Source organism: Nicotiana tabacum, chromosome 6, assembly GCF_000715075.1.
Source record: "Nicotiana tabacum cultivar K326 chromosome 6, ASM71507v2, whole genome shotgun sequence".
Lineage (NCBI taxonomy): Eukaryota > Viridiplantae > Streptophyta > Magnoliopsida > Solanales > Solanaceae > Nicotiana > Nicotiana tabacum.
Window position 1 is genome coordinate 187,827,835 of NC_134085.1, and position 24,438 is coordinate 187,852,272.

Consider the following 24,438-nt stretch of genomic DNA (forward strand, 5'->3'; position numbering starts at 1 on the left):
TTCATGATTTTAGCACGGTCGCTTTAATCATACTTGGCTCAATTAAATTGTCCAATTACTTATTTTAGAACCTATGTGCATTTACCTCTTTTATTCAAAAATTATCTTAAAATAGGTCACGCGTACGTGTATCCATTTGTTTGGCGCGTCAAAAATCATGTCACGCGAACGTGTCCACAATTAATAACCCTTTTATTATTATTAAGAAAATTTAGCCGAAGTTGCGTGAACACATACCTCAATTTATTTTGAAAATCGTAATTATGTCACGCGAACGTGTACACAATCACGATGATAGATTAAAAGCGCGCCTAAAAGTATACTAGTGGTGATCATTATTCTTATTATATTTTTGGGGTTCATTAGGCCAAAACATCAATGCATATAGTTTGCTAAAGATAGATGTAAACTTCATATTTCCATGAATTTCCAGCAAAGTAATCGTATTCACCATAAAGGAACTTAGCGAATTATTAACATTATGCTAGAAGTTTGGCCAAACCAACCCAACTCCTAGCTCATATACTACTATCCCTCTATTATTAACTGCTTAAAAAAGAATCATTCACTTAAATTCTATGATTAATCTAAAGAGCACAATTAAACTATCATAAACAATAAGGAGCAAAAAGACGGTGGATCAACATATATAACACTCACAAATTGAGACAAACACGAGATTTTGTAATATCGACAGTAAACAACGGAAAAGGATGGACCTTGATTTGATGAAAATTTCCCGACGGCTATAGTAATGGAAGCTCCAAAACAGTGAATCTTGAGCAAGCTATAAAACAGACACACGAACCGGAATTAGAACCTCGAACGGCGCCCCGAATCAGCAGCTAACATAAAACTTTGATCCTCGACGGATCCCCGAATTGAACACGAACTCAGTTTTTCCACATTTTTTTCTCAAAGACGATTCTACTCAATTTGCTGTGAATTCAAGAATTTGGACAGTTCTTTTATTTATTTTTAAAATAGAAGCAACTTCGGATTCATCTTCCTCCCACCAACATCAAATAAAGATTTTCTATATTGAAGAAGAACCCGAACACATGAATACAGAAACAAGAACGTATAGATAAAATTAACCATGTACTTAGCTTCTTATAAAATAAGACATTGCACCCAATTATGCAGATCACTCCAAAATTAACAAAACCATTCAAGTGGAGAAATTGAAATATGACCCATAGCTAAGAAACATGACGAGAAGGGACTTCTAACAAGGGAAGTGAACTGGGGTGCGAAGAAGGTCGTAGGTTTGTGATGTTTGGGGGGGTCCGTTGTTCTATCTCTTTTTCTTGGGGATCAACGAATTGATTTTCTTTTTAGCAAAATGAGGTATGTCCTCTTTTTGCTCTTGGAATTTGGAATTGAAAGATTCTCTTCTCTTTTTTGGAATTTTGGGTCTAACCAAGAAGAAAGGAAACGGCCGAAGGGAGTCGTAAATTACGTCTTAGCTCCCCTTGATTTTAGGAGTTAAGTGTTATTTTATAGGGGGTAGGAATTAGGTTAGGTCAAATGGGGAATGGGTATGGGCCTAATATTTTGGGGTATCCGAAAATGGGCCTCTTCAATTAAGACCAAACAAAATTAGCCCCAAATTTCATACTCTTTTTTCTAAAACAAGACCAAAAATACTACACCATTTACTAATTAATTCTATTTAAGTAAAATAACTATTAAAATAACACTAACCGTTAAAACAAACCTATTTTTTGGTATTTTTCAAATATCATACTAAAAGGTAAAAATGAAATTAGATTAAAATCATTGCAAAAATTAAAATAATATTCCTAAAAACAAAGTGGAACTATTTTGTATTTTTTTTTTAGAATTTTATGTAAAGTAGATAGATTAAAAGTAACTAGATAAAAATATTAATTAGCTAAATAAGAGAAAATATTTTTGTAATTTTCATTTTTGTGATAAAATAAAGTAAGAAGAGCGATACTAAACCTAAACTAATTATTTACGCTAAAATATGTAAAATCTTGGGAAGGGTCAAAAATTACTTGTCTACAGCCGCGTTCGCGGGGAGTTGTGAAGCTAAAGGTTCGTGTTCGCGTGCATTTGGTCGCGTTCGCGATGAGGGGAAAATGGTCAACTTAAGTTTTTGCTTCGCGAACGCGAGGCGTTGACCGTGTTCGCGAAGGAGGTTTTTGAATAGCTGGGCAGAATGATTTAAAAGGCCATATCCGCGATTTTAAGCCTAAGTTCCACCATTTTTTAGCGATTTTAGAGCTTTTTGAAGAGGATTGAAGAGGAAATCAAGGGGGAACACTTGGAGGTAAGATTTATGGACTTAATACTCAATCCTAATGTGTTTTCTACCTAATTAATCATGAAATTTATGGAATTTAAGCCTAAATATTGAAAAATTAGGGCTTGTAATTGGAGACCTAAAATTAGGGATTTGAGGGATCATTTGTGGTTGGATTTTGATACTTTTGATATAAATGAACTCGGGGAGTGATAAGGAGTCTATTGATGTAATTTTTATCGGATTCCGAGACGTGGGCCCGAGGGTCGGGTTTGGCCAATTTCGGGATTTATGTTGTAATTTGATTTCTTTCGAGTGGGCTTTGTTCCCTTAGCATATTTTGATGGTTTTGCACTGATTTTGGTTAGATTTGGAGCATTCGGAGGCCGATTCGAGAGGCAAGGGCATCGCGGCTAGAGTTTGGACCGGATAGAGGTGAGTAATGATTGTAAATGTTGTCCTGAGGGTATGAAACCCTAGATTTCACATCGTTGTGCTATATTGAGGTGACGCACATGCTAGATGATGAGCGTGAGGTTGTGCATCGCTAGGGATTGTGACTTAGTCCATCCGGTATGACTGTTTAACAGCGTATTTGATTGAAAACTGTTTGCTATCATCATGTTTTGGGCTGAATGCCATATTTGGGCCTCGTGCCAACTGTTTGGACCCTTAGGGGATTTTTACTGCTCTTTCCTCACTATTTTGATTTTATATCTGTACTCGGTCATGCTATATTCTACTGTTTTCATAACTCAACCATGTTTACTCTATTTTAACACTTTAAATGATATTTTGGGCTAATCATCATATTTTACTGTGCCCGAGTGGCTTTTTGAGATTTCTGACTGAGTAGGGTCGAGGGCATGTGTCATGAGGATTATTATGGGATCGGGCTGCACGCCGCAGCAGTGTTGTACTAATTATGATTATGAGGCCGAGGGCCTGAGTTGTACGCTACAAAGTGGCTTGATATAAGGCCGAGTGCCTATTTAATTATGTCACGAGATGACTTGATATTGCGCTTGGGCCGTAAGGGGCCCCTCCCGGAGTTTGTACTCCCCCAGTGAGCGTGGGTACCCAGTATGATATGTGATATAGCCCGAGGGGCTGATGTTGTTCCATGTTATTGCCCGAGGGGCTGATTTCTATGATATTATGTCCAAGGGGCTGATTTTATGTGTTTATCTTTTCTCGCTGCTTTTCATTCACTTGTTTAACTGTTAAAAGATGTTTTAAAGAGGTTTTTACTGAACTGAGGTGTTTTTACAAGTTTTCATTGTTCTATTGCATTGTATTGATTTCATACTGCCTCTTTGTAGCATTTCGCTGTGTTTTACGTGTTTTCTTATCGCTCAGCTGTCTTTACTTTTATTACTCACTGAGTTGGCGTACTCACATTACTCCCTACACCCTGTGTGCAGATACAGGAGCCTTGGGTCCTGCTAGCAAGGGATGATTGCTTCCAGCGGGCTAATCAGAGTTCACTAGGTAGCTGCTCGGCGTTCGCAGCCCTGTGTTTCTCCCTCCTATCTTTATTTTCCCTTGTACCGGATTCTGTTATAGATTGTGTAGTCCTTTTCCATACTCTTAGACTTATGATTAGATACTCATGACTGGTGACACCCCGATGTCGGGCTGTGTTTATTTTCGCGTTGTTCTATTTTACTTTATATTGGGATTTATCATCTGTTAATGTTTTAAACTGAATTATTATAACTGCTAAAAATGGATTGGGAGTTTGTGTCGGCTGGTCTTGTTTCACGATAGGCGCCATCACGACCGGGTTCGGGTTTAAGATCGTGACACATACTCTAATTTACCAACTAACCAAGAGACCATGTCAGCAGAAGCAATCATATCCGAGTGTGCCACCAGAAGAACAAAGTTTGTAACTTCTATCCTGACCTTACACAGAGATGATTAAACAACTTGCAAAAGTTAAGCCAAAAGACTATACTATCCTTCTCCCAAAACCAATATGCTAGGACATAGGCTTATCAAAAAATAAGCTGACAAGAAGTAACTGAAAATGATCAACCACACGAGGAAACAAACACAGCAGCAAAGATTTTACACCTAGCTCGCACCCGCCAGCAGTAGACAAAGCAATTGCAACTCCAGACTAGTAAGCAAGGTCTCACTTCTGATAGGGATGAAACCGTCTGCTTGCAGCACCACCATTCTCATATGCTTTGGCACCTCCGGTGCTACCACCAACACCATATCCTTTAGCATTGCCAGATACAGAGCCTTTAGCCCCACCATACCAGCTACTATCACCGCCTGTATATCCTCTACTGCCAGCATACCCAGTGGTACCACCATAGCTACAAGGAGCCACATAGCTAGTGCCTCCGGATACACCTGCCCTATACATAGGTCCACTAAACCCAAAACCATAACCATATCCACCATACCCAGAGTAAAATCTTGCAACACCTCCATCATAACTTCCTCCAATGTTTCCATAACCACAATAGCCACCACCACCACCACCATGTCCGCCATATCCACCATACCCTCTACCCATCGTTCCGCCATATCCACCACCAAACCCTCCTTCAGACCCACCGAAGCCAATGTATGATTTCGAACCACTCCCACCATGATGCTGCCTGCTCCCGTTTGCATATTCAGCACCAGCTCTTTTTGGCTCAGCCCTCTTAATTTCAGCCTGAAGATGTCAAAATGTCAAAGAGCTGTATATATTTCATTTCACACAAGTACCATAGAGATAATTAATCATGATTAATACAGAGTCAACGTGACTTACTTGTTTGCCACAGATTTCATGCATACGACCATTGTTTAAAACTTTTTCAATGGCATGTTCACTATCAAAAGTCACGAAGCCAAAGCCTCGGGACCGACCAGTCTCGCGGTCCAGCATGATTTGGTGCTCCAGAACATAGCCATAAGAATAAAAATATTCCTTCAACTCATCTGCAATGAATCACTGGATTAAAACATCTATTCTAGATCATGGACAATAAGAACTCGTATTGAATTTTACCTTCGGTTAAAGATAATGGAAGACCGCCGACAAAAAATTTCTTTGTTTTTGGAGCTCCTTTAACTTGCATGTCCTCCTTAGGTACTGTCCTTTTCACTTCCACCTGATCCAATAATCCTAGTAGATTTACTAAATACATACTTCCAAACTAAGTTGCTTCGACATGGCAGTTTAGGTGCCGCACCCGTGTCGATACGACACTAGTATAGGTGTGGGTATGGGTTCCGTACCGGATCTGGCCAAATAATTTTGGGTACTTTGACCACAACGGGCGAAAAATTCGAGACGAGATACAATTTGGTTCCCGAAGTCTGAACCAAAATTAGGGTAAATTTGAAGAAAATAACATACATTATCTAAGAAATCAATTCTTTGCTTATCTACAACTTGAGAATTAAAAAGAAATCCACACTTCACAATTTATACTTTGGTATTTCACAAAAATTCTCATAATTTAGAGACATTTTTTATATTTTTAATTTTTTTGAATTATTTTTAGCCGGATCCCCGCACCCGTATCCGTACTAGGATCCGTATCCCCGATTTTTAGAATTTACATTTCTAAGAATCCGACCTCTAGATCCGCACCCGTATTGGGTACCGTGTCCGAGCAACTTAGATTCCAAATAAACCAAAGAAAACATGACATTACAAGATACCCCTACTCAAAAATCCTACCGTTCTACCATCTATGACGTGGTCTTCCTCTAAAACCTTATTCACAACTTCTGGGTTAGCAAATGTTACAAATCCAAATCCTCGCGGCCGTCCAGAGACCTTATCCATCATTATTACACAGTCAGTTGTCTCTCCAAACCTGCTGAAATATTTCCTAAAAGATTCTGGAACAATAACATGTATAAAATAAGTATCGAGCTGAGAGTTGGATTTAAGAGTAAGAAATAAAGACAAAGCGGACACAATATACATATGTTAAACATAAACTATTTGAAAGTGCATTCTTACAACAATGCAACAGTTTTTTAAAATCATTTGAATAAACTATGGATTCACCCAAAACCAGGCAAATACATAAGAAATGAGATAACTAACTCACGAAACTAAATTATTGTATCAGAGGCAGAGGCGGATTTAGGTTTTTTATAACATTGGTGCACCACTAAGGACATCAGAATCAGAAATTAGATTACCTTCATTGGTCTCCCAAGCAATGCCTCCAACAAAAAGCTTTCTAACAACAAGCAAAACCAGCAAAGTTACAATACTTTCGGCATGGCCTTATGCGTTTCGCCATCATCTAAACCCTAAAGATCCAAAACTAGAAGCTACAAAACTAAGTACTAAGCTACAAACTAACCCTGCAGAAGAATCATCGATTGAATGCTTTAATTCATGGCCTGCACTATTATCTCCACGGGTTTCTGAATATGGCTCTAGTGGTTGATAGTTACCATCATTTTGTTCAGCTACATCATAATCCATTTTGTTCCTATTGTTTCTCTATCTATAGATATACCTGCAAATAAATACGAGATTATTTTCGACTACAACCTATAACGTTTTCCCTGTGGTTCCACACTTTTCATCTAAACCCTAACAAAATCTTGACATGCAGTAACAGAGGCGAAGCTAGCTTATGGATTTATTAGACGGAATTGAATAGCGATGAGAGTAATTGGAGGTCGAAAGTCTTTGTAATTGCAAAAATCCTAGCAGCTTTGCGCCCTTTTTCGTATGGTGGAGATAGGAAAATTGCTGCCGCGCCAAGAGATAGAAGTGAAGGTTGCATTTAAGGGAAATATCTCGCGCTTTGGAGTAGTTGTATAGGCATTTTTCCCCTTTTGGTAAAAGTTTACTAGCATCCCACATTTTTCACACTTTAATTTTTAGGACAAATGGCCTCTTAGGCACTTAAAATTGTACCTGATTGACATGCCGGTAAATAAACTTTCAGAATTCACACATGAACACTTCAACTTGAGCATAAGTGAACTAATAAATACCTCCGACCGTTGACTCAACACATGTGGCATCAGTTATTCCTAGTCAGTTGTTGTGCGTGTAAGTCACGCCTCGCAGAAGTGTGAATGAGCTTTATTCAATGCTCAAGGAAATAAACCCAAGCGCCCATCTATTTAGAGGGCTTCTTCTTCCTCCTTGGCCTACAAGTAGTTGCTGTAATTTTTTCAGGTGGGTTGATCCACCTCTTCTAGATCATTAAAAACAAGTGATTTCGAGACTGCTATCAAGAATTTGTGTCAATGAGCAGTGAAGGAATAGGGAAAAACAATATGTATTTGCGTTTGTTGCTGTTGTACTGCTCTTTGTAGTGTTATTCTGAGCTTATGATCTTTATATTGTATGTTTATTCTTAACAAACAATGACAATGTCAAGTATACAAATTTTTTTGTTGCAAATGAAAAGTGATGCTTTGCATTAACATCTGAACATGTATTAGACAAGTTCAAAATAATCATCTTGATTGTCAAAAGTAGACCATCAAATTTACACACTAGCATAAAGCAGTTTACTATTGTGCCTAAACCAAACCAAAACAACATTCATTAACTAAGTTCTAAATATTTCAGACTAAATCTTCCACAAAATAACCTACAAATAAGTTCTGATACTAACAGATTTAAACTTTCACAAAAAGAAACATTTCTTCAAATCATTATAGTTGAGATTGTTGAAATTGGACTGAGATTGGCTCAAGTTTGGCTGATTTGAAGAATGAGCTCCAGATTGGCTTAGGGTTGCTTGAGTTTGTCTCCTTCTAGCCTGTTGTTGAAGCTACCTTTGTGTTACTGCATTTGTTCCTTTCCACCTTAGTCCAGGTGCTTTGTATCCAAGATCAATATTAGTCTGGCTAAAATCAATTATTTGCCTAGGATCATGGGTGACTTTGTCCCTTAACCCAAACTACATTCAAATAGAAATATAATTTCAGAATTTAATATAGTAATTAGACACAACAGTTGGATAGAATTTCACATACTTACCCTCTATATGACTGTCCCTGATTCACTAAACAGTATTCCAAAACCAACAGTCTTAGGCCTTCCACCTAAAGTTCTAAGAATTTGTTGAGGAATCATTTGATCTTTCTTTTGTTGTTCCAGATTGTTGTATTCCTGATCCACCATCAACAATAGTTCAAGAATTTCTTTATGTTGCACATCTAGCTATTGCAGTAGTACCATATTGTTGTGATGCATATCCACCACCAGCAGTAGTACCAGAATGACCTCCTGATGCAGCTGTAGTAGCCTGGGCATTTGTAGTACTACTCCTAGCACCAACAGTTGAATTTTGCCCTTTCTAAAACATTCAGAATATAAAAAATACAGGAAAAGACTAAAAAACACTTAAAGCATAAGGAGTATTTATTTATTACTATGATCTCACATCCTTTCTTGTTATGCCCTACTGTCTTGCAATGAGAATATGTCATTAGTGTCCCCTTCCTTGATCTCTTACCAAATTTCTTTATAGGTTCATCTTGAGTCTTCCTTCTATGTTTCTTAGGTATACCAGGCATCTTAGTAATTACATGAGGCTCAACTTTGGGGTTCTGAGTTAGAGGCCACATATTCCATGTTGGTTATAGGTTGAATATAATAATTGAATGCCTTGAGGTATGTTTCCTTCTTATACAAGTGCTCAACATAGTCAACAGTGTTATACCTTTTAAATAATATTACACAAAGTGTATGGGAGAGGGGTATGCCTTCCAGCTACCACATTCTACACGAGCACTCGTTCTTTTCAAAATCAACTATGTATTTGTAAATTCCGTCTTGGATATTAGATCCAGTGTCCCCATTCCATTTATATTCATGTTTGGTGACTCTTACAGATTTATCTTCAATGTACCCTATTGCCATATGAGATATATCAGAATTCCGCTTTATAGCAAATTCTCTCATACTGGTCATCATCCCTATTACCTTCACTCAGATCTCTTCCAAAATGGTTATGATTGACTTGTGCCTAGAAGTAAGTATCCAACTATTGAAAGTCTCACACATGTTGTTCTCCACAACATCATACTTACTACAGTTTTTAAAAAAGGCCATGTACCATGATTGTTTGGGATATCTAAGCAAGTTTTTCTATTATCTTATTGCCACCAAATTATACCAACTCATTTAGTTTAACCTTCAGAAATGCTTCAAATGAAGCTCTTGCACAACCCCAAAGTTTCTTCCTTCTTTCCTCGGCACTCTAGGTTTTCTTCCAGTTTCTCCATATGCGCCTTGCACATATTCTATGCTCATCATCTGGCATCAATTCAGATACAGCTTGAACAAGTCCCTTGATCAATAAAAATACGTTGTTAGAGTTCATATAATGCAAGCTTAAGTATTAAAGTAAAAAAATGAGATTAAAATAATACACATACCTTTTGCATATTAGACATAATATTTAGTCCTTCACATTCAGATTTTGTCAGTTTCAAGTCTTCCATTAGATACCTAAATAAACACGACCAATTGTTCTTGGTCTCTTTCTCAACCACTGGCCAAGCAACAAGGTACATATGTTTAGTACCATCCTTAGCAATGCATGCCAATAACTCACCTTTATACACCCCTTTAAAAAATGCACCATCAAAGCCAATTATATTTCTACACCCTTCTAACCAACATATTTTCAAAGCACGTAAACAAATGTATATCCCTACAAAGATCTCTTTACCAGGTTCTATTTCTTTGGAAGTCCTCACCACAACAGTGTTGTCAGGGTTAATAGTTCTTATCATGTCAGCATAATAATAAATTCTAGCAAACTTTATTTGTAATCACCTAAATACTTACCCATTACCTTCTGTCTAGCCCTGGCACATATTGTTTTTCCTACATGCACACTATGCGTAATCCTTATCAACTCTTCCAACTTCTCGAGCTTTATGTTAGGCTGATTAATGATCTTATCTTTGTAATGTTTAACTATTCAAGCTGTGCTAGCAAGCTTGTTATGTGTGACTGGGAAGCATGAATAAACAGGGTAGTAGTTAACAATGAAGTTCTATGTGTGTCCATGTAAACTGCCTAAAATATGCCATCTATATCTACTAGAGTTCAACATGTTGACCTGAACCTATTCCTCTCATTTGGCCTCAACTTTAACTGAACACTCCTCTGTATAACATAGTCTTGTAAAGTAGATCTAAATTTTCTAACATTTTCAAAGACCATTATAGTTGAAAAATATTTTTCTTACAGTTAGGGTCAAAGTAAACCTTTCTACTGTATCTTCTTGGAAGAAGCTTCTGTACCTTATCATCTGCATCTACATCATCATTAGTACTATCCTTACTCCCTGGATCTAACCTGTCTAGGTAATGGCCATCCCATCCCAATTTGCCAGCATATTTAGCAGTCTTGTCCTTATAAATGTCTTTAAATTTAGGGTCAATGCCTACTGGGTCACTAGGTAGCTCATCTACATTAACATCACTAGAATCTCTCGTTCCAGTTCTTCTGATTTACTTTACTTTGTCTAGTAACAACAAGGTCAGTTTCTATATCACTTGTCTCTCCAACAACATCATCAACAACATCATAAAGTGACTAGTCTATATTCTCATCAGCAGAAATACCCTCATATTGAGCATCATCACTCTCATAATTACTCTCAAATTCATCACAATCTAAATCTGTGACTAGATGAAAGTTGTAGAACTCCCTTCATTCTTAGTAGACTATTCTATATCAGCGGCCCTCCCGTTACCCTTCCCCTAAGAGAAACAACCACTATTTATATCATTGGTAGGTGAGTTTGTTGCCCTAGCATTAGCTCTACTTGTTTGCCTTTGTGGCACTTCACTAAAGCCAACTGTTTGGTCATATGGAATATCACTAGGGGACCACATCACTACTTAATATTTCATCCAATTCAATATCAACGCATGGTATATTAACAGTGTGACATAAATAAACATCAATAAAATCCCCATCACGAAGGTCTTTGAAGAATTCTAACACATCAACACCATACTTAATAAATCGAAATGCTCCCTTTTTTCTTGGCATGCAAATTTCTCCACACCTAAGTACCCCATATCATTTGTCCGTTTGTTGAATTGAATAACAAGTAGTTCATCTGTGTCATCAGTTACAATAGTAGGCCATGTTATATCATTTTCACATCTCATTAATGAGCCAACTACCAATTGTCCCTGATGGTGAAATTGTAATATCACAAAAACAACCATCCTGCCTCCCTACGCCTATGAAAATAAGATAAGATAAGTCCAAATCGGTAAAATATTCAAAATAAAAAGACAATATTGTCTAAACATGTCTTTGAAAAAAAACAAGCAAATCCGGGGAAAGAACCCTAACTTTATCACTTTAAGAGATAATTTTTTTTATATGATAAAAAGCCCTAATTTTGTAACACTATATGTCAAATCAGCCATGGAACTAACAAAGTTCAGAGAAAAAAAATAAGAATCTAGTGTGTTATTCCAAAAAATTCTAATTTTAAACCCTAATAACGAAAGAATTATTGCATGCATACAAAACATATCTATCATTACCACCTTCAATAACACATTAAAACACAAGAAAATAATCAGAAATTTCATTAAAGACTACAATCGAACCTTGAATGACTTCTACGTTTCTGGTGAAGGAGAAAATAACGGTACACGAAACACCCAGATTCCTGGTTTGGGACCGATTTGAAAGAAAAATAAACACAATATGTAGATGATCTAATTGGTGGAAAATCCCATGACAATCATTCACTCCATTTGAGCAGACGATCGAAAATGTAGAGTTCTATAAGAGTGAGACGACTGAAAATAAAATTACTTTTGAGTGTTTTATGGTCTTTAGGTCAAAAAAGGAATAGCAAATAGTTGGTACTTAGTGTGTTTTCACGACTTACACGTGACATGTTTTAATTCGATATTGGTGACCGGATTGCCACGTTTGAGAAATTGTAATGCACGCGCTATGATTCAACTGTCGGATGTGTTTATTAGTTAACTTATTCTCAGGTTGAAGTGTTTATATAGGAATTTTGAAAGTTTATTTACCGGCATGACAATTGGGTGCAAGTTCAATTGGCGAGAAGGTCTTTTTGCCTATTTTTTATGTGCTAAGGCTATGTTATTTGATTGCATATAATCACCAAGTGCAAATAAGTAGTATTTATTTTTTGCCCTATTGGTCCATGTCCTGTGACTTTGCTCTGTAATTTGGTTTATAAACAAATAATCAATAATGCAGTATTATAATGCAAAAAAGTGATGCAAAAAAAATCTTGTTAAATGTTTAGCTCGATATAACATAAAATGGTATACAATGTGTACTTTTTGAAAGAACCAAAAAAAAAAAAAGTTTGCTTACTAAAGGGTTAGCTTTGTCGTGTTTTTAATCCATGTATTATTTGTGTCCGCATTCATATTCCATTTTTTATGTCACATAAAATAAAGCATAATTTTCACAAAATGTATGTATGTATTATTTATTAGGAAGACTGAAGTAATAATCAAATATTATATAAAAGAATATGGGTTTTTATGAGAAGATTAAATCTACACAAAGCTCAATCAAATGACTCCAAATTGTAATGTTAAGATTAAAATATATGTTTTGTTTATTTTTTAAAAATTCAATAGTCTTGCTAGTACATGTGTTAGAGTGAGTTAATTTTGCGAATTGTCGTTGTATTAGTGTTAAAGTTATCTTATTTATAAACCTCGGAAAATTTTGTCAGAGGAGTTCGAAAAATAAATTTCACTACCTTGAGTAAAAATTTACTCATATTTATATTAAATCAATAAACATATGATATATGTCTTTTACATACGCATTTATTACTTAACTATAATTAATTTTTATTATATAGTTTTACTAGAATATAGACTTAAATATTTTAACTAATATTATTTAAAGTAAACATCGTATATGAGTAAGTTTTCTACTATATTTTCTTATTGCTATTCTAATATTGTATGAGCAAGAGGTGCATTGAATCAAAATTCAATATAATCTTGAAAATGATTTTTCTTTTAACAAAAAATGTCTTTTTTCAACGAACATTTACTATACACAGAGTTAAAGTTTAATACGATCTTAAAAATGGAAATTTTGTTAATAGAAAAGCTTTTTTCCTTACAAACATTATGCTATACGAATTTGCATTAGTCTTATTGTCCGAGTATTTTTTCAAGAATTTCAAATATCCAATGATTAATATAGTAAAAAAAGAAAAAAGAAGGGAATATCCGATGACCCACTTGAGAGTTGAGACGCACGAGCGGGGCACCGCCCGAGGTGGCTTTATAAACTTTGGAATTTATTTATACCAATCAAAACTGCTCGCACCAAAAACCCTTACCATTTCCCTCCTTCTCCCCCCTTTGCTTCTCTCACTTCAAAACGCCTATTGAAATTATTCAATCTTTTTCCAGCTAGGGTTTCTAATCCGTCCCACTATGAGTAATTCCAATAAAGATCACTTCGACATGTCCGATCTCGGCGCTTCTCTCCCCGCCGCTGCCGCCGGTAAAATCCCTAATCTTTCCCCTAAGCCAATTCGCTTTTTAATTGATTCCTCTCTTTTTTTTGGACGAAGTAATTGATTCCTATCATTTTGTTATTGTATCTGTTGTTTGTGTATAGCTTTGAGTGCCGAAGATCGTGCTGGCTTGGTGAATGCGCTCAAGGTTACTTTTTGTTTTTTACTTTTTATTTGTTTCACATATTCTTAATTTAATACGCCCAACTGTTTTATCTTTGCCTCTTCTATGTGAAATGTGTAGAATAAGCTTCAGAATTTGGCTGGGCAGCATTCGGATATACTCGAAACTTTGACGCCACAAGTTAGGAAGCGTGTAGATGTTTTAAGAGAGCTTCAGGTGCGTTTATTCATCGCTGAGATGTTCTGGATTTTATACTTGCTTCTTCTTTTTCAAAGAATATGCATTTGGCATATGGATGCATTAAGAAAATTAAATAATCCTATTTATGGTAGTTTTGTGGGTCCTATCCCGAGTTAAAGTTGCTTCCTGATTCAATTTACAGTTCGAATTGTAATGTCCTGGTTGATAGATTTCATGAAGAATGTGATTTAGTGATGTTGGTAGGTTTCTTTGACGCAACTATTTTCTGAAAACTAATGTTGTGTTTTTGGAAGCAAAGGCGAAGCCATGATTTTGAGTTTATGGGTTCTGGATATAAGAAAATGCAGCTTACAGGGTTTTGGATAAATTACTTCTACATACTAAGTGTATTTTTTTTTTAATACAAATAGAGGGTCTGGCAAAAGCTACTAGATTCTGCCGAACCCGTAACTTAAACGCTACCTCTGCCCCTGTTTGGAAGTTCAAAATTGTCCCTTTCCATGCCCTATATTGGCATTTGGAAATAAAGTGGGGTTGTTGCTGAGTTGTTTCATCTCTACCCCCCCCCCCCCAAACAATCGTTTAGCCTCCTTTCTCTCTTTTTAGTTATGTTGAACTTTCTAACTTATTGCCTATGTTTACCATGGGAATCTTGAAGCTTAAGAAGAGATGTTTCCACCGTGGGATAATGCATTATCAATCTAGTTCCAAATAGTATCTGACAAATACATTAAGATAGCACCATGGATAACTATTGTGCTTTTGTGTACCATCTTCATCTTGGTACTTATTTAATGAAACCTTTACCTTGTCAAAAAAAAAAGCACCTTGGATATCTATGCGATTATAGAGTCGTTATTTCACTAGCCATATTTTAGGTCTTAAAAGGATTGAATATTTCAAAAAGGGGACACTCCACAATATAATTTAATGCAGGTTAATAGGGATGTCTGTGACAGATAACAATGAAAAACTTGGTGTGCTACTAGTCATGCATGATTTTTTCTATTTACATTTAAATTGAAGCAAGACAAAGTGACATGATGAAGATGCCAATGTTGCTTGCATGACAAATGTGCTATACTTGTGACGACCTAGCCCACTTATTCCGCAATGCCTAATTTCTTTGCCAGTAATGCTTAACTTGGAGCAATATGCTCTCAGAGGAACAATTTCTTAATTTTATGATTAATTGAGGGATCCATTCTCATTTTCTGCAACCGGGAAATTTTTTGATAGTGGATTAGCTTTTTTACTTTATGCTGGCATACTAATATGCTTGTGAATTCCAATTGCTCTTCCTGTAAATGGAAGAAAAAGGCTTAACATGATCTTCTAAATATAGAGCCAACACGATGAGCTGGAATCACATTTTTTCGAGGAGAGGGCTGCACTGGAAGCTAAATACCAGAAGCTGTATGAACCTTTATATACAAAGGTGAGACAAATAATTCCAAGCCATTCCATGTTTGCATGGTGCAATTTAACCCCCCCCCCCCCCCCCCACACACACACACACACAAAAAAAAAAAAAAAAAAAAAAGAGGAAATGAGATGTGTTTTGTTATCCTCCCATGTTTTATGATTTTGTGGATGTGTTACAGAGATATGAAATAGTAAATGGGGTTGTCGAAGTGGAGGGTGTTAATGAAGCCCCGATGAACCAGGAAGAGGATAAAGAGGCTGGAAATGGTAAATGGATATTTTCTTTCACCCATGCATTTTTTTTATGAGGATCATCCGTCCATGCAGATTGATCTTGCCATGTGCTTTGATTTTTCATGGTGTCACATTTTGGTGCAGAGAAAGGTGTTCCCAACTTCTGGCTGACTGCAATGAAGACTAATGAAATATTGGCAGAGGAGGTAAATAACAAATGTGATAAATATTTCTTGGTTTAAAATACCGATTGTTTAACCAAGTGCAAATGATGGTGCTGTAGATCTCAGAGCGTGATGAGGAAGCTTTAAAGTACCTCAAGGATATCAAGTGGTGCAAGATTGATGATCGAAAGGGTTTTAAGCTTGAGTTCTTCTTTGATACAAACCCTTTCTTCACGAATTCTGTCTTGACCAAAACCTATCACATGATTGATGATGATGATCCTATATTGGAGAAGGCCATAGGGTAAGTTTTGACTTATACAAGTTTTGGTTTTACATACTGTGATCTTAATTTTTGTTTATTTACTTGATGTGGGATGTCTTGTAGGACCAAGATTGATTGGTGTCCTGGTAAATGCTTGACGCAAAAGATCCTAAAAAAGAAGCCAAAGAAGGGGTCAAAAAATGCTAAACCCATAATCAAGACTGAGACCTGCGAGAGCTTTTTCAATTTCTTTAAGCCACCACAAGTACCTGAAGATGATGATGATGATGACATAGATGAAGATGCTGTAGGTTCAACAACTTTTATTTTGTTCATTTACGCTGTAATTTAGAATGTTTTGTGTTCTTGTTTGGTGATTTTGTCTAATATATCTTGATAGGCTGAAGAACTTCAGAATCTAATGGAACAAGATTACGATATTGGGTCAGTTGCAGCTTTCCTCATAGCTTTGGGATTCCTTTTGAATTGATGTCCGGATTTGCTTTGAACTTGGTCTCAACAGCTTTTACATCTTCTATGAATTGAAAGAGTGAATCTGATGTTTTTTTTGGGGCTTCCATGTTTGCAGCTCGACAATTCGGGACAAAATCATCCCCCATGCTGTGTCATGGTTTACTGGTGAGGCTGCTGAAGGGGATGAATTTGAAGATATTGAAGATGATGATGATGATGATGATGATGATGATGATGAAGATGATGAGGATGAAGAAGATGAGGATGATGAAGAAGAGGAGAAGAGCAAAAAGAAGGTAAAAATTTGTTTTGGCCTGCTTCTACAAAGTGATAATATTATTTCCCTTATTTTTTCGCTGATCTTTTTCTTGTATCTGTCCATATGATTTATTCGATTGTCCTTGTAGTCTTCAGCACTAAAGGTGGAATGAGCAGCTATGATGGCAGTTATTTTAGGTGATTTCATAAATCGCCTTCCATTTTCTTTAGTACGTGACTTTGTATTTATTTGATAAAAATGTAGAAGAGGTCGAAAGCACAAGTTGGAGAAGGTCAGCAGGGGGAACGTCCTCCAGAGTGCAAGCAGCAGTAGTTTGTTTGTTTTTTTGCCCTTAGCAGCTGAAGGAACTCCTACCTAGCGATTGGTATTTTAGTTTGCGTTGATCATGTTAGTATGTCTGCTCATTATTATTTTTGTTTATTCATTTTCCAGTCTTCTGTTTATAAAATCTAGTAGTGGGGATTACAGTGTTTGCTTGGGTTTAGCTTTTGCTTATCGTGAAAATTTCACATTAGATCCTTGACCTTATCTGCCTTTCCTCCCTCGTCCAAGGTTTCTATGTGGTGGTTTCAAAATGTGTTTCAGTTTAAACCTACAGTATTGCAAAAACTGAAGGAATTCAAGATGCTTTGAAAATTATTTATCCTGCAATGCGTGTAGTGTAAGGATATGTTTTCATATCCGTACTCATTTTTAACCACGCTTAAGAGTATGATGTACGTTCCACTTCCCATTTCTTCCCTGTGCTGCCAAGGAATAAGTTTTTGTAAGTTGACGCAAAGGTCATCGTGTTGTGTTTTTTAGTTTTATCTGACGTTGCTTCCTCACTGTTACTGTGACGACTTTTGGTTTCATTTCTTCTATCAAAGAACTGAATGAGAACTTAGCTGAAAATGTTGGACGGGAAAAATAAGACGGTGGACGAATTTGTCAACTTTTGAAAACTTGAGAAACGTTTCTTGTTAAATGAAATAGCATAAAGCTATAATTTAATGCAAGTGACACAATAGGAATGATAATGGTCAAATATCATCGGCTTCTGCAGTTCTCACTATTATAGCCATCATAAGACTTGGCTCGGTAGAGTTGTACCCGGCCACTTGGAGCTCGGTAAAATCTAACTGATCAGTGGTTGCACAATAGGTGTCGTACCTGACCGATTATAGCGCGGCTCGATAGAGTAAAAGAGGTACATCTATATAAGGCAAAATAGCCTTCGGGTCACTTAAACTTGCACCCGTTTTTTTAACCCGGTAAAGGAACTTATGCGTTTCCGGTTTGAACACTTTAACTCATTCATTTGCACAATTTTAAAATTGACGTGAACACCATGATGTAATTGACGTGAACACCATGATTACCATGATTACCATGAACACCATGATTACGTTGCAGTAATGTAATTGACGTGGCAAAAATATGTGCTAATCACGTTTGTGAAGCGCGCGTATACACTGGTACGAGAGAAAAAAAAATACTAAATTACAAATAATAAATAGAGTGAAGTAAAAGCAAAAAAATAAAATTAAAAAATAAGGAAAAAGCCCCCCCCCCCCCCCCGCCATCATCTGCCCCTCATTCCTTCATCATCCCCCTCGTTCTCAGGTGTCATCTTCCCATCATTCCTTAATCTTCTCCAAAATTTTCCTCTATTCCTTTCCTCCTACTCAAACACCACATTCAAAATCACCATCATCACCTCTTTCATCATTGCTAACCCAAACATCATTTTCAACCATTAGCATCTAGAGCACACTTTTTCTATGACAAACGGATCGCCAAAGGGGGCGGGCGGAACACGGACGCCGGCGAATGCAAAATTGAGGAAAGAAGTATAGGGGTTGGTCGGAATAGCCATGCTGGGGATCTTTTTTTATTGGGTAGAGAAGGTTTGAAATTTGCCCAATCATAGAAATCACTCCGGCGAGCTTGCTGGTGCTGGTAAAACTATGAACATTGGCTAATCCAATTTCAAGGAATTCAGGATCTGTCTCAGAGGGGAATATAACAAAAAAATTGAATTTTTGCTGAATGAGAAGGAACCAGAGGGCTAACAATACTTTGCAGAAATTTTCGGCGAAATATAATCGGAATTGTGATATTGATGGGAATACTCATGCAAGACCTTCAGTTAATGATTTGTTTAGTTAATGATTTTTCACTGATTTTTGTAATTTATTTAGGGGGTTTTAGAGTAGAGGAAGGAGGTGTTCATGGTGGAAGGTGCTAGTGGCCACCCGAGGAAGAAGAAACAAAAAAAAAAATCCTAGAAACTTTAATAAAATGGTTAAATAAAGATTAGGACCCACAAATTATACATGTCAAATAATAATTGGCGAACAACGTGATGTATCAATTATGTCTAAGCGATTGAGGCACACGATCAGTTTGAGGTGCTTATTTTTTGTATTTTTATCAAATTACGGTGTTCAAATGGGAAACACGTAAGTTCCTTTACCAGGTTGAAAAATGGCTACAAGTTTAAGTCGTTCGAAGGTCATTTTGTCTATATATATAATGCATGCTGGACTCATGTAATAGCATTCTGAATCTTTCGGAGTGACATATGGTCGGTAACCTTCGTATACGTTATTAGAGCGAACTCTTTATCATGAATCTTATAAGAATGAAGAAATACCAAAAACATTTGATAACATAAGACGAAGAGAAGCAACATCAACATCATTCCATATGAAGGAAAACAATGTAAGTATTGCTAGCTTCTAAGAGTGGAGTATCTTTGGAAGGTCTTTTGTTTATGTTATGTACAATCAGAGTCATGTAAAAGCAAGAAAAAGATAGCCTCACATACCTTGTATATACTGCCCAACCTCAAGCTATGCAAATGTCATGGCTCTTTAGTCTACCATAAGAGAAATGATATTGCGGATTCACGTATAAAAATAATTTCTTCTTAGAAAAAAAAACTTAATACTCCTATCAAAATTATGTCTTATATTTTGTACTGTCTAATTATTGGGTTCTCTAAATGCGTAGTCTTAGGTGATCGTTGGTGCACTTGAAAATATAGTGAACAAACTTTTCCCTTTTTTTCCTAGCAACAAGCGAATCGATGTGTTTTTGTTAAGTTGAGCTGGACAAAGGTAAGGATCAATCATAAATGGAGGTTCTATGGTATGACATGCAAATCAGTGCACACCGACTCAGAAGCTAAGAATATTCGAAAGAGACAGAAGAAGTAAAGAGAAAGTCATTCTTATTGCTCTATTTTCTAATACAAGAAGGGAGCTTGCTATATAGAAGAGAAGTGCATTAACTGCCTTCTAACAAACTTCTACTTTTAGCTCTTTCTAGTTTTAACTAATTACAAATTGACACCTCACTCATATTAACTGAGTTATCCATCTAGCTATGTTGATACTCCCCCTCAAGCTGGAGGGTGGAAAACATTCAGCACTCTTAGCTTGGAAATAACAACTCATGTTGAGCTGTCCCCAGTCCTTTAGTCATTAAGTCTGTAAGTTGTTGTTTTGTGGGTATATACACTGTCTTGATCAACCCTTGTTTTATTCTTTCCCTGACAAAATGGTAATTTATCTCTATATGTTTGGTTCTCTCATGAAAGATTGGATTGGAAGTTATTTGTACAGTTGTTTTGCTATCACAATGTAGGTGTACAGGTTCTTTTACATTGTAGCCTAGCTCCTTTACTAAGCCTGTCATCTATATTGCTTATGCAACAGCTGCTGCCATGCTTTTGTATTCTACCTTTGTAGAGCTTCTACTTACTTTTTGTTGTTTTTTTGACTTCCAAGATAACAATGAGTCTCCCAGTTTAACCACATAACCTCTGACATATTTTCTTGTATTTGGGCATGCTGCCCAGTCTGAATCACAGTATGCTGTGAGAGTATTGGTTTGTCCACTGCTCAAAATGATTCCTAGTACAAGGCTTCCTTAGATGTATCTGACCACTCTTAATGATGCTTCCATATTGGACTCCTTGGGAGATTGCATAAACTGGCTCAGTGCTTGGACTGCAAATCATATGTCCGGCCTTGTAATTGTCATATATAGCAGTTTACCAATTAGTTTATGATAACTACATGTATCTTCCAGCAGAGTATCTCCAATATTACCAACATATTTGTCATACTCAACAGTAGTAAGTTTGTGATTTTGCTCCATAGGTGTTGAGACTGCCTTGCAGCCACTCAACCTAACCTCTGGAACCAGCTCCAATACGTACTTTCTTTGGTTTAGGAGAATGCCTTTATCCGATCTCATCACTTGAGAATGCCTTTATCTGATCTCATCACTTCAATTCCTAAGAAGTATCTGAGCTCACCTAGATCCTTCATTTTGAAGTTCCTGTGTAATGTTGCCTTTGCCTCTTCAATGAGACTGTTACTACTTCCTGTTAATAGAAGATCATCAACATATACCAAAACAACTATAATGTCTTTTTTTCTTTTCTTTGTGAATAGGGAGTGATCATAACTGCTTTGCATAAAACCAGGTTGAAGAAGTGCATATGTCAACTTTATATTCCATTGTCTTGAGGCTTGTTTCAAGCCATACAAGGATTTTAGTAACTTGCATACTTTGGACTCCCCCTGGCTGTGAAATCCTCGCGAAAGCTGCATGTAGACTCCCTCAAATATATCACCTTGGAGAAAGGCATTGTTGACGTCCATTTGGAAAAAGGCCATCCTTCGGATGATGCAACACCAATGACTGCCCTCACTGTCACATTTTTGCTATAGGTGTTTCATGGTAGTCAAGACCCTCTTGTTGAGTGTAGCCTTTAGCCACTAATCTTGCTTTGTACATGTCTATCTCACTATTAGCTTTATGTTTAACTTTGTAGACCCATTTAGAGCCTATAACTTGTTTGTCAGCAGGCAGATTTACTATCTCCCAGGAGTGATTATCTTCAAGAGCCTTGATTTTCTGTTCCATTACATGAACCCAATTCTGATCCGCTGCAACTTCCTTGTAGGTCTTTGGTTCAATGACAACCGAGAAGGACTTCAAGTAGAACTGATATGTTAGAGATAAATGATCATAAGTGACATGATTGGAGATATTATATTTGCTCTTTCCTGGTAGGTTGCCTGCAATGATGTAGTCCTTGAGCCAAATTGGAGATCCTGCATGTCTTTATGGTCTTGAAGAAATCACTGCTGGTGGAGAAGGTGGCTGAGAAGGTGAAGAACTAGCTGTATCAACCTGCTGAGGTAGTAAAGGACCAGGAATCTCTTCATTGTCTGGAATTGAATCCTCTTCTGCAGAGGTTGTGTTGGTATCTGTTGTAGAAGGTTCATGAGGTTCAGGAGAATTTGGATGAGGTTCTGGTGCAATGGCAGGGGATGCTGGTGTATTTTGCTCACTATAAGTTGGAGTGGATAATGGTTCTGGGAATTGAGCATTTTCTGAGAGCTATAGAACGAGTTCCTTATCATCAAGAGAGTTGTATTTGAAGGGAAATATATATTCATGAAACTTGACATCTCTACTGAAAAAATATTTCAAGATCATATAATTTATAACCCTTCTAAGTTTCAGAATACCCAATAAACATTGCCCTTAATGCTCGAGCTGCAAACTTGTCCCTTCTGGGAAATATGCTAGCATAACATTGACACCCAAACACTCTTAGATGATCTATGTTTGGTACTTTCCCATATAACATAGTATAAGGAGTATTGCCTTTCTAGGACCTGTGTATATAGCCTATTGATCAAGTAGACTGTTGTTCTAACGCACTCAGCCCAAAATTTAATAGGCATACCACTCTGAAATCTTAAGGCTCTAGCTACCTCCATAATGTGTCTGTGTTTTCTCTCCACAGTCCCATTTTGTTGATACGTATATGAACAACTGCTTTGATGAATAATGCCAAATGAGTAGAGCAATTCATTACATTTGGAATTGAAAAACTTTGTACCATTGTCATTTCTCAGAATCTTGATATTCACATCAAACTGAGTTTTTATTACAGAAATGAAATTCTTCAAAACAACATAAACTTCACACTTTGACTGTATCAAGCAGACCCACGTATACCTACTAAAGTCATCAACAATAGTAAGAAAATACTGGTTTCTATCATAGATTGGAATCTTATAAGGTCCCAGACATCTAAGTGAATAAGATGAATTATACTAGTGGACTTAGTAGTGCTAGTAGGGAACTATAATTTACATTGTTTGGCTAGAGGACAAACAGTACAGTTTTCCAATTCCTTTCCACTAATATCATTTTAAAGTGAAACTATATGTTGTATAGATTTTATAGAAGCATGTCCTAGTCTGGGATGCCATAACTTGGTGCTTTCCTCCTTCTTTATAATATAAATTGTTATTCCTGATGCCTTTGCACATTCTCTCAATATGTAAAGACCTTCAGATTCCTTAGCAATCTGCAAGACCTTGCCACTGTAGAGACCCTGCAGCACACAAAAATCCGAATAGAAGTTGACTGTGCAAGTAAGGTACCTAGTGAGTCAACCACATATAAGAGATTGAACTTAAAATTTAGTATATGTAGTACATCTTTTATGTACAGGCCTCGTAGAATTAATGTATGTGTTATCCCTGCCTTGTTACCAGTTGGCAATTGCAGACCATTACTTCCTTCTTTTCCACTTGTTTTAACATTGTTTAGTACTTCCTTATTATAAGTAATATGGTGAGTAGCTCCTGAGTCTACCACCCAACTGCTTATGGTAGAATTGGACAACAAGGGTACAATATCTGCCATATTAGTAGATCATTCACCTTCTACAGGTTTATTCAACAGTCCCACCAATTACTTGTATTGTTCTTCTGTGAGATAATGTCCTTGTGGTTGATTAGTGCTCCCAACTGTATCATCTACACTAGTAGTGTTGGCATAGGTTTTGTGTCCACCAAATTGAGGCTTCTTGTTGCTTTTAAAACCAGTTGGATATCCAACTACTATTTTATAGCAATTCTCTTTCAAATGACCTTTGTATCCATAATGTTCATAGATCAACCCAGTTTTCCTTGTTTAAATCTCTGAGTCTTCCCCGCTAACATAGTCAGAGGATCTCTGTTGGTGTTTGTCACACCTAATGTCCCCTGACTCTTTTCCTGTGTAACAATGGCATATGCCTCATATACAGACACCACTGACCTTCTCATTAACACATTACTCCACACATTGCTATAGCTCTCATTTAACCCCCATAAGGAACTGAAGCAATCGTTGCTGCTGTAAATGAATCAGTGAAGGCCTAGATTCCTCACAATCACAAGAAGATTTAGGTGCCAATACATCCAATTCACTCCATAAATCTGACATCTTTGAGTAGTAAGTAGTCACTGAATCAGTGCCTTATTTTAGTGTGGCTATTTCAGTCCAAAGATGATAAATCCTTGTTAAGCTACAACTATCAAATTTCTCTTCAAAACCATTCCATACTTTCCTAGCATTAGATACGAAAACTGTGCTTGGCATTAGCTCACTCGCAACTGTACTTTCAATCCACGACAAC

General features: G+C 36.7%; 3 protein-coding genes across 5 annotated transcripts; 1 reads left to right on the top strand and 2 right to left on the bottom strand.

Moving 5' to 3' along the window:
* Positions 1-4,412: 4,412 nt before the first annotated feature.
* On the bottom strand, positions 4,413-6,731 carry LOC107806609 (heterogeneous nuclear ribonucleoprotein 1-like). Its single transcript, XM_016630798.2, has 6 exons — positions 6,607-6,731; positions 6,440-6,480; positions 5,967-6,130; positions 5,289-5,391; positions 5,049-5,218; positions 4,413-4,949 (listed from the first exon to the last, which is right to left on the bottom strand). Exons 1-6 carry the CDS (start codon positions 6,729-6,731, stop codon positions 4,413-4,415), a joined length of 1,140 nt encoding a protein of 379 aa, XP_016486284.1.
* Positions 6,732-13,573: 6,842 nt separating this feature from the next.
* On the top strand, positions 13,574-17,604 carry NAP1;4 (nucleosome assembly protein 1-4). Of its 3 annotated transcripts, XM_016630831.2 has the most exons (12): positions 13,574-13,775; positions 13,893-13,936; positions 14,033-14,128; positions 15,459-15,551; positions 15,718-15,805; positions 15,917-15,978; positions 16,056-16,240; positions 16,325-16,508; positions 16,602-16,645; positions 16,791-16,971; positions 17,083-17,131; positions 17,199-17,425. In XM_016630831.2, the coding sequence occupies exons 1-11, from the start codon at positions 13,706-13,708 to the stop codon at positions 17,104-17,106; spliced, it is 1,071 nt and encodes a 356-aa protein (XP_016486317.1). In that variant the 5' UTR covers positions 13,574-13,705; the 3' UTR covers positions 17,107-17,131; positions 17,199-17,425.
* A 4,061-nt stretch (positions 17,605-21,665) lies between these two features.
* On the bottom strand, positions 21,666-23,681 carry LOC107806618 (uncharacterized). The gene is made up of 5 exons (XM_075256362.1): positions 23,472-23,681; positions 23,246-23,367; positions 22,739-22,985; positions 22,101-22,358; positions 21,666-21,959 (listed from the first exon to the last, which is right to left on the bottom strand). The coding sequence occupies exons 1-5, from the start codon at positions 23,679-23,681 to the stop codon at positions 21,666-21,668; spliced, it is 1,131 nt and encodes a 376-aa protein (XP_075112463.1).
* Between the last annotated feature and the right edge of the window lie 757 nt (positions 23,682-24,438).